At 41.6% G+C, this 11017-nt stretch overlaps 1 protein-coding gene across 1 annotated transcript; it reads left to right on the top strand.

The window, feature by feature from the left end:
• Positions 1-2050: 2050 nt before the first annotated feature.
• Positions 2051-11017, top strand: SERPINB5 (serpin family B member 5). Its single transcript, XM_040586791.1, has 6 exons — positions 2051-2224; positions 4815-4952; positions 6010-6127; positions 7504-7646; positions 9128-9295; positions 10625-11017. Exons 1-6 carry the CDS (start codon positions 2051-2053, stop codon positions 11015-11017), a joined length of 1134 nt encoding a protein of 377 aa, XP_040442725.1.

The raw sequence follows: 11017 nt of genomic DNA, 5'->3' as shown, positions 1-11017 counted from the left end.
TTTTTTTTTTTTTTTTTTTTACTTAATTAGATTGTGCAATGCATTTCTGTAACCTTTTATACAGCTTCTTTTAACCCAAAACAAACCAGCTGCCAACTAAAACAGTTGCCTTACCAAATAGATCCACGAACATGTATAAGTTAATTAAAATAAAAATAAAGACATCTATTTTGTAAAAGGCCTTCGCTAATCACACAGGCCTTACAAGTAAATCAAAGTGTTTTTTCTACTGTGTCACAGGCAAATTACGCACCCGTTCTGTTAGTCTCATAAAAATGTATAAATACCACAAATTATTTGGAAGTCATTCACCACTGCCAAGTAGCACAACTGCTCCGCAGCGTCTCTTTATGATGGTGTCAGATGTTCAGCTAAGTTTGGGCAGCATGACACATGCACTCAAATGCGAGATTGTTCTAATTCAAAATACCTTTCCAAACTGGGATGAGGGTCAACGGTCAGGAAGGGTACCTTGCTGGAGACAGTTCCCTGCTCATGTGTTCCCTCTTCTCTTTTCTGTCTTCTCATACCTTTCTGCTTTCACTCAATGAGATCTTTCCTAGCTAGGATGCAAATGATATGAACTAGGTAAGTAAATGTTTAAGACTGCAGTATGAAGTAGTCAGTTATTGGAGAAAAAATCCCTGTCCTTAAGGTGTTTCTCAAAAAATTAGCAAACCACCTACCAATGTAAGGAATAACTGGCTTTCCTTTTCATAATAGGATAAAATAGGACTCCTAGATCTTCAGTGTCAGAGCCTGAAATGCAGATGTAGATAGGTATGTGTCTGGATAAGAACACAACTTTTAAAATCACCCCTCCACACCATATTAATTCCATTACTTTGCCATTTTTCCTGGAGAGAGCAAGTGCTGGACACACCTTTTAGGTTCTGTGTGAAATCTTACGTCTTTTGAAGTCTCAATATTAATCTTTTCCATTTCCTTCCTGTCTCTATCAATAGCTTTGAGGGAGCTGTTTAACAACAGTTTTAACAGGTTGCCTTTTTTTTTTAGGGATACATGAAACTGGGGGCAGTGTAGTGTCAAATTCAATATGCCAAGGGGGTCATCTTCTGTGTGCTTGCTGGTCTAAAGCCAGACTTGTGCTGTTGACCGGAATTCTGTGGTTCGCCCATGTTAGCTTGAATCAACACAAGTGTGGTTACACCAAAGTGTGATTTCAGGTATGTGAAAGCAGTCTGGAAGATGGGGATACTCTTCGGCTTTCCCAGAGCATGGACTGCAGCAACTGTTCCTTGGGCACCACCCTTCCCATTCCTGACTGCACAGGTCACCTAACAGCCCTGTGGCAATTGCAGTTATTAAGAATGGCTGGGAAAATATTTGCAGTTAAATCAGTGTAAGTGATGTGTAGGCACACGGAAGTATTGATTTAGGAGGCCTCCTTTAAGTTTCTAGGACAATCTCAACCTACAGGAACAGACAGCTTTCTGGAGACTTCTGACACAGCTAAGGAGAATGGGGAGTCATCCCTTAGAGGAAAGACATGTACCAAAGCTAAAGCTTTAATGAACAATTAGCCATGAAGCAAGAGACAGGAAAGATTATGAGACTGTTAAAGGCCTGTCTGAGAGCCAGGAGAGCCCAGAGCACAGGCAAGGTACCTTATAAGTTGGCACATTTTAAGAGTGTCAATTAAAAACAGATTAAATTCATATGTGATCCAATCTGACTCAATATGCATGGATCACCCTGACCTACCCAGATTTCCCCAAGGGCTTCTGGTAATACTGGCTCCGTCTAACACGTGGCATTGCCAGCTGTCACTTGGAGATGATGGCTGTTACTGAACCACGCACAGTTCTTTGGTTGGACATGGATGAGACCTTCCCTGCTCCTCAGGAGCCACCAGTGTCTCAGAAGCTGAATCGGCTCGATCAGGCCACCCTCTCCTCTCCCTGAAGGTTCAAGCTGCCCAGTCCCCATACTGGTGTCCAGTGTCCTTCAGTGCTCTGACCCAGCCCCACCACAGTAGGAGCTAGAGTTACACTCTGAGTCGTCTGTCTTTTTGCTTTTCTATTTCAGGATGACAATGGATGCTCTGCAACTAGCAAACACCGCCTTTGCAGTTGATATGTTCAAACAACTATGTGAGAAGGACAAAACAGCCAATATTATTTTTTCCCCCCTGTGTACCTCAACGTCTCTGGCTTTGGCATATAAAGCTACAAAAGGTGATACTGCAGACCAAATGAAACAGGTAAGATATCAGCATCCTGTTCTGCGGCTGCAAAATTTTATGGCTGTTGGAGGTGGCTTTCTTATTTGTTCTTGTTAATATTCTACTGGATATCTGGTTCCCTTGTAAGCCGGGCTGCAAACCATCCATTTTAAATTCCTGAACGGTTCCACACTTCAGGCAAAAGAGGTTGCAAACCTGGCATAAAGAAAAGCTTTCTCAAGCATGTACAAGGTGGAAGGGGACATGGCAGATTCCTCGACAGTTGCATTAAAGCCTTGACTCCTTTAGCATAATGTTGATTATGGCAGCAAGTCACAGTCAAGATCACTGCATTTTCTAGATAATTGTTTTTTCATTATTCAAGAATGCCTAAGCTTTATAGAATTGGAAATTATCTGTCATCAGCAGGTATGCTTAGCAGCTCTGTCGCTGACATTTCCCCTTTCATCCACAATACCACTAAGAGGAGGTGGATGCAGTAGAAAAGGACACAACTTCAACCATGTTTCTCCTTACAAGCAGATCATGGTGTTCGAGGGGTTTCCAACAACATGATGCAGCACAGCAGTCTTGATGCAATCAGCTTATCAAGCTCTCTCTGTGGTGCAGGGAGGCACCTTGCAGCCTCTTCTGCTCCCTCTCTGTAAGCAGGGATCTGCATAGTTCCTTTTTATCCTGTTGAGGGTGCCCACAGTTTCTGCAGTTACCTAAATGTGGGTGAGAAGCAAAGTCAGATGAATTTATATGCTGATTATCATCTGGCTCTGATGGAAGTACTACATATTTGAATATATTTGCCCTCTTTGGGGAATTCCTCCCTGTACTTCCACACTCACTGAAGGTACCCCCAAGCGCTGCCTCCTGTGCCCTGACCCATGCCACAGATTTCAGTGAATCTTGCGCTCTACTGAGCAGAGCTGCACAGCAATGTATCTGTGAAGATATTATTGGCATTCCAGACTTTTCCAAACAGCACTGTGGTTTTTTTTAAATTGTAAATTAACTCTAGATATTTTTTCTAAATTTAAATTATGCCCAGCAGCTTCCTCACCATTTCAAAAGTCAAGTGTTGTCTTTCTAATGGGGGAGTTGAAAATAGTAACTGTCCTTAATTTTGTTTTCACTTGTGCCTGCAATTTGCTTTGAACCATCCCATAATAAGTTAATGTGCACATCTACCAACGGAGCTCAGTTACACAAGCGCATTTATGTTTCATATTTCTCAACTGGTATATAAAAAGTGCTGACTACAAATACTAAGGAAAGCTTGGTATGTTTTTAAATGTAATATCTCCTATTTTCTATGTCTGTTCTAGCTTCTGCCTGCCCCTGAGTTTGTGCTTGGGTTTTAAATACTAGATACAAAAGGAGACAGATTGGCAATTTTACTCTGGAATATCAGTTAATGAACTTGTGCCAAAAACTCTCACAGGTGGAGAGGTTGCAGTGGTGTTCCTTTCTCCCCAAACCCAGTTTCCAGGCACAGAAGCTTTCTGCTCTTAACGTGTTAAGAAATAAAACTGTTGAGGAAAAGGTAGTAAGCTGAGAAAGTTGTTTACCTGCTCTAGGAGAACCTGCTTCAACAGAGGGTTGGACCAGATGGTCTCCAGAGGTCCCTTCCAACCCTGACCATTCTGAGATTCTCTGGTTCTGAGGAAATGACCCACTGTGCACGGAGAAGGGGGGACACGGAGGGCTAGTAAGGCAGGGCAGCAGTTTGTTGTGTCTGTGAAGGTATGATATGTTCAGGGAGAAAGAGCAGGAGTGAAGGACAAAGCCAAAAGAAGGTTGCTAAGTGCTTGCCATGCCTCATGTGGGAACTTGAGGCAGGCGAGGAGGGTTGGGCAGGCTGCCTGTAATGAAACAGCCACCCTCAAAGACCCTGTAGTAAGCAGGCATTAGAAGCTCAATTCATATTTACAGGGTTATTTTCAAACAAAACCAGCAGTAACCTCTCTCTGGTGCCTAAAAGCAGCGAGTTTTAGGTCACCCCAGCACTTCCTAGAACTAGATTTGTCATTCCCAGGAGCTGGAAGGTGGCCATGTGTGGGTCAGCAGCCCCTACCTCCAGCTCGTATTTTGTCTGCCAAAACAGACAAAGTTATCTGATCAATTTTTGCTGAAATATCGTGTGATGTCATGTATCAGTCACAGCAATCAGAAAACTTGATCTGTCGAGCATTTTTAAAGGTGTAACCCGCTTCTAGAAAGGAGACTGACTGGGATCCTCATTTATCTGGCCTAAAAGCTCCAGGTTTTTGGACAAGAATATGAGTTTGGTGAAAACATTATGACTCCATACTCTTTTAGTGTTTTAATCAACTAAGCCATATCACCAGCATGAACAGCTCTATTGATTTATTTGGCCAGCTTACAGGAAAGAAACACATTTGGTTAAAGTTCTGGTAGCATCAGGTTTTTAGGATTATGTGAGGATGTCAAATAAATAATTCTTTAGTAACAACAGTGAGAGGCTATGTTGTTAGCTTAAACTCAAAAAGTCACAGCTCTGGTTGCAAATTAGCATTAGTTTTTGCTAAGCTCTTGGGAATGTTTATGCAATAATAATAAAAATGATGCTTAGCATTTTATTATGTTCATTTAACAGGTACTCCATTTACAAGATGTCAAAGATGTTTCTTTCGGGTTTCAAACAGTAACTTCAGATGTTTCCAAACTCAGCTCTTTCTTTGCGCTGAAAATGGTCAAACGGCTCTTTGTAGACAAGTCTCTTAATCCTACCACAGTAAGTGCTGCAGAAAAGCCCTGGTGCTATGGATTGCTTGGCCAGCATGTTGACAGGTTATGGTGTCAGACTGCAATGCTATTTAAAATAATTTCTCTCACTTTTGGCTGTTACTTGGTAGACTCAGATGATGAACAACATAATATTCTCTGCTGCCATAAAAGTTTGTAGGAGGATGGATGAGTGTGCTGCTTGACCGCAAGCTATGCAACTATTACAACACTTCTCATTATTTCATTAATGTGCTTTAGGTCAGTAGCTGAGTAGGTTTTGAATGCAACATAACTTTGCCACATCAAGGTCTTTGAATCGTTAGTATGAGTGAAAAGGAGTCTTAAAAAAAGTTGGCAGTGCAAGTGTGTGCCCAATTCACACACCCAAGTAATTACTGCATAAGCTATAGATTTCTTCATCTGTCTGAGGAGGCAGAAGTCTGGCTATTGAAACCACACAAGAGAGGAAGGTGGTGTTTGGCCTTGTAACTTATGGACCTTGAAAATAACTGAGGAAAATGAAGTGGTTTGGGTTTTTTTTTCCCTTCTTCCTCAAAGTTGCCTTTGAATAGGGCCCCAAGAAGGACAACATCAGCCTAAAAGTGGTGTTTCAGAAAACTCAGCATGCTTAAATGATGCTATAATCAGATTGCCTGCTGTTCAGCCTCTGCTACAGCAAAGGCCAATACCCAACCACAGCAATAAACACGGTGAGCATGATGCGAGCAGCCTGTGGCCTTTATTTCGGTCCTCTCTTATCCAAGGCCTGGACTGGGGATTGTTTCATCCTTTCAAACTCTAGCAATGAGGTTACTCCTGCAATACCAAAGTTACTTTAGCTGCTGGTATAACACCACTGGACTGAAGGCAACCTTGGGAAAGATGTCCTGAATGCAGCTATGCATCCTGCTTGTCACCTGCTGTTATTTAATAGCTGTCCATTGTAATAAACTCCCCAGCTACCCCTTGGTGAAGCTCAGAATGCTGATGTTGCAGGCTCTGTAAAGAGCCATTGGGTGGATGGCATTTAACCAAGGATGACTTTGGTACCTTGTGTCTTTCAGGACTTTGTCAACTCCACAAAGAGGCCTTTTCCATCTGAGCTGGAATTAGTGGAGTTCAAAGAAAAACCTGAGGAAACTCGACAGAAGATCAACAAATCTCTTTCGGAGCTAACTGATGGTGAGTACAGCTTAACCTTGGGGATGCTCTTTGCCTCTTTGGAGAAAGAGACCTTTGTCCTTGTGGCGCCTCTTTACTAATGCTTTTAGAAGTAAATACATAGTGAAAGCAGTGGAACTAGACCTACTATTTGTATCCATAAGGAGTAGCAATGTCAGCCTGTTTTGAAATCATGAACCTTACTACTGCAGCATTTCTGAAGGTGGAAATGTGAGACTGGCCTTGCATTAGCCCTGGGGAAAGCTGCTCCCATTTGACTGCAGCAGGACAGTTTGGGAGAACAACAGCCCCTGGCTGTGGAGCTTCATAAGTGCCTGACATGAATACATCAAACCCAGGCCCTGATTTCCTTTAAAAGCTTTATTGTAATTGGAAGGACTTGCTGGACTCTGAATTTCAGGCTGTTAATTAATAGCTCAGCTTAGCTCAGCTCAGCTGAGACATGCGTCTCTTGCCTTCCAGTGGAAATGGGGCTGCAGGCACTTCTCCCTCAATACTGAATACTCAAAACACTTAGCTGAGTCACAGGAGATGCTCATCAGTGACCATGAGGGTCCCTGGGCAGAGCGTGCCCAGTCTGTGGGGGGCAGCAGTCCAGCCCTGGCCCATGTGAGCATGCAGCGCCCATAACGGAGCCTGCTGGCAGCCTCTGCAGCGGTAGCTCTGGGGTCGGTTGCTGCCTGTTGCCTTTGTGTTGGTACAAATATGAAAACATGGGTGCATGAGTCTGGGCCTTCCCAGGTTGGCACAGGTGCCCATGTGGAAGCACCTTGCCCTGCCTGTGCAATTCATGCATGACTTTCCTCCCCAGTGCTCCGAATTCAGTGTCTTTTGTGGTAGTGCTTGAACAGGTCTAAAACAAAGCAAGGCATGGGGACAACACTTCCATGTCCTTTTAGAAGTCTGTAACAATATTTGGTTATGAACTGTAATCAGAGCAGCGCTTTTTGTTATTCTCGTTATTTTATTCTTATGTATCAGTCTAGAAATGAGTAGCTGCTAATCTGGAACTTCCTTTCATCTTGCTCTCCAAATGACAAATGCTTTTTCGCTTACACCTGTTGATTTCACTGAAAATTCAGTACCTTCTTTAAGGTACTGAACAAAAGCAGTAGACCTGTTTTTGATTCCATGCTACATAAGCCAAGGAATCATTTTGAAGATCTGCCTTGATCCCAAATCTCATTTCAAACATTAAGCTGCAATCTTAAGTGAGTGCTTCTTTTTGGAATTTTCCATTGGAATTGAAATATTTTATCTGTGAGATGCAGGACACAAATTTTTTAATTTAGTGAAATGTTTTCATATTCAATTGAAGCAATGGATATACTCATAATGAATTGGTGTTTTAACAACTATCTTAAACCTGTTCACAGGCAAAATGGAGAATATTTTGAATGAGGATAGTGTAAGTGACCAGACTCAGATCCTCCTAGTCAATGCAGCTTATTTTGTCACAAACTGGATGAAGAAGTTCCCAGAGGCAGAGATCAAAGAATGTCCTTTTAAAGTCAACAAGGTATGTTCTGAAAAAAAAAGAAAAAAAAAAAAAAAAAAAAAAGAGTCTGTTTCCACTCAATAAAATGCAAATTTTGAGCTAAGGAGATCCCAACAAGAGAAAATGAGAAATGTTTATTGTTACCATGTCATTCTTAGGCTCGTCTAAGCCTATATTGCTGTTGCAGCGGTCCCTAAACTGGTTTGCTCACTGTGTTGTTTTAAAACTTTGCTGGTGCTTTCACATCCATCTTTCAAAGGCCCAGTGTGAAAACTGACTGTTCTGTTAGTATATTTAGACAACAGGAGCTGAGTACAAATGATCAGAAGCAGCCTTGCTTAAAAGGAGGTGCACAATCTTGTGGGCAGCATCTTCCAAGAGGTTGCAGCGTGTACCAGAGGCTGCATCACACACAGAACCAGCAGGGGTGAAGCACAAAACATGGTATTTATCATCGTCACAGAGCTAGTGAAACATCTACATCTGTGGGATCCCTCCGAGTAAACCCCTGAGGTGCCTGACCCTCCTCATCCCTCTTCATGGATGGCACCTCATTAATCTCCCTCTTTCCAGTCAGGCTCGGGACTGCAACCTTCTGTGTATCAGCCCTGCTCAGGCACGAGGCCCAAGTGGGTGCAGCACCTGTGGCTGTTGTCTTCAGGAATCCATGACCAGTGATGAGTATTATGGTCAGACAGACAGCTCTAAACCAAGTTACAAAGCTGGGCAACATACGTGAGATAGAGATTATACTCCAAATACATACCTACCTACCTATGTATATATATATTTTCAGTGAACTTGAAATGTTTCTCATGCACATGAGATACGTTTCAAGTTCACTGAAAATATTCATAGATTACCACATCAGCCAACAATTTCAGCTAAAAAAGTTTTTAAAATGACAGTCAGCATTAAAATTAAGTGAAACATCTCAAGTTTTTTTTTCCCTAAAGTAACATTTTTCTACTGATTTTGAATTTTAAATAAGTTTCCAGGTGAACAGAGTAGCTTGTAAATCTTATTTGTGAAATGAAGAGTTTTGTTTTGTTTCATTCATGAAAAGCAAAGACATTGGGGTTTAGGTGAGCCTGAAATTTCTTATTCTGTTTCAGCTCCTGAACCAAAATATCAATTACTCGCATTAACAGCTTGACCTTCACTGTTGAGAAGTGCTCAGCACTTGACACTTACTGGCATTACGATGCCCTGTAGACAGTATAGTTTGTAGCACTCAGTGAAACAGGGCCACTGATATTAGGCACATCCCCAATGTGTTGCTATTGTATTAAGTAGAATTCTGTTCCACTTTTCTTCGGAAAGCTGCCTACTGTAAAAAGCCAACAGGATCTCTTGCAGCTGGTTTCATTACCTAAGAAAGCCAACAAATTCTCTGAAGGTAACTCAATGTACCACTGCCATGCAAGCTTACAAACTTTCCTCTCTTGCCATCTTATCTGTGATTTAAAAGGAATGCTAGATTGTTTTCTCTGGTTTTGCAGACTGAAACTAAACCAGTGCAAATGATGAATCTGGAAGCTACTTTTTGCCTGGGCTATGTAAAAGAATTAAATGTTGCTATCCTTGAGCTTCCGTGCCTTAACAAACATATAAGCATGCTCATTCTGCTGCCCAAAGAGATTGAAGACGAGACCACTGGCTTGGAGCAGGTGAGAGAAAAAAAAGAATTGGTATGATGCTTCCTTTGGAAACAGCCCACTTATAATGCCATATAGTTATGGAATGCTTTTGTTATTTAGATGCTATATAGAAGAAAACAAAAAGTAAAATCCCTGTGAATTTACCTTCTCATTCTGCTTCTCTGTTCCTGATCTCATATTTGTGACATTGTTTTCATTGTGGCCAACTGTGAAGTTGTGAACAAGACTTTGTTTTAGATAGGGTGTGCGTAGAAGACAATGTAAATTGCAGAAGGTGCCCTTGATGCACTTTAGGAATCTGCATCAATTTGAAAACCTGGACCCCCCAAACAATTTTTCATCTTGAGATTTTTGTTCTTGCTTCAGTAGAGTGCTTAAAGTCATACTTACTGGGTACTCAGTAGTGCTGACTTTATTTATTCTAGTGTCCTCATTTTTTCAGTTGATGTTTATCCATGATTTATTTTACTAAGGCCTTACACTTTTCTAAGTTTTAATTTTAAGCAGAGGTGCCTGACAATGAGCCATTTTTTATTATAGTTGCATGTAAATTTGGAAACAAGTAAGACTTTTCCTAAAGAACAACTATTTCTTACGTAACTCATGAAAATTTAAAACATATTTTCACTTCTCTTCAATGTTTAAGGATTAAGAGACAGATGATCAGGCAAGTCTCATTTGTAATTTGCTGCAACTGTTCATAAATTCTACAGGCAGAAGGAATCTGCCTTTGCAGCTGTAAGGTACTTTTATATGTAGGGATAAACTACAGCACACACATATCTTAACATGCAGGTGAGGCCTTTCCTGATAGCAACTTGTTGTGGCCCCAAATTCTGCCTCCTCACTTCCCAGTTTTTAAAAAATTGCTCAAACAGCTGTGTGTTTGATTGAGATCAGGCTCTGGATTTGGAGTCTTTTTCTGTCCCAAATACCAGCGATTTCATTACGGTGTAGGGTCAGGAATCAAGATGTTTGGATCTGCCAGCTGGCCAGGTGTAACCGGGGTAGGGACTGTCTTTCTCAGGTCCCTTCATGTGGTTGTTGAGGCGATTGCGTATCAAAAGCTTGTAAGGGGCTAATGGTCAAAGCATGAACATGCAGTGGAGCTGCTCCAGAGACCTATCCTATGGATTAATCATACTTGCATTAATATAACTGAGAGTATGTTAACCCTGAATGCTACAGCTGTGAATTCAAAAGCAAAGGTTGCCTTTTGGACTTTATTTTTGGGGGGCTTGATAGGAGTGGGAAGTTCAGGAATGGTCTCCCCCCTCCCCCCCATCCGCTTTTTCTTTGGACTGCTCATTAATTTCCTTTGTTCCTTTATGTCTTCAGCTGGAAAAGGCACTCACTCCCGAGACATTATTACAGTGGACCAATCCCAGCATGATGGCCAACACCAAAGTGAATGTATTTCTTCCAAAGTTTAATTTGGAAGGTGATTATGACCTGAAGCCACTTCTGGAAAGCCTGGGAATGACAAATGTATTCAATGAGAGTGCATCAGATTTCTCGGAGATGTGTGACACAAAAGGTGTGGTTTTGTCAAAGATCATCCATAAAGTCTCTTTGGAAGTAAATGAACAAGGTGGAGAGTCCCGAGAAGTCCCAGGATATCGGATTCTGCAACACAAAGATGAATTTAAAGCTGACCATCCATTTATATTTGTGTTTAGGCACAACAAAACTCGCAACGTGATTCTTTCAGGCCGATTCTGTTCCCCTTAA

This window comes from Falco naumanni, chromosome 3, assembly GCF_017639655.2.
Source record: "Falco naumanni isolate bFalNau1 chromosome 3, bFalNau1.pat, whole genome shotgun sequence".
Lineage (NCBI taxonomy): Eukaryota > Metazoa > Chordata > Aves > Falconiformes > Falconidae > Falco > Falco naumanni.
The sequence above is the reverse complement of the archived record's forward strand: the minus strand, read 5'-3'. Positions and strand labels throughout refer to the sequence as shown.

Coding starts and splice junctions, on each gene's coding strand:
- SERPINB5 (XM_040586791.1), top strand. CDS start 2,051: ATGACAATGGATGCTCTGCAACTAGCAAACACCGCCTTTGCAGTTGAT. Junction 6,128..7,503: donor TCTTTCGGAGCTAACTGATG/GTGAGTACAGCT, acceptor ACCTGTTCACAG/GCAAAATGGAGAATATTTTG. Junction 9,296..10,624: donor AGACCACTGGCTTGGAGCAG/GTGAGAGAAAAA, acceptor TTATGTCTTCAG/CTGGAAAAGGCACTCACTCC.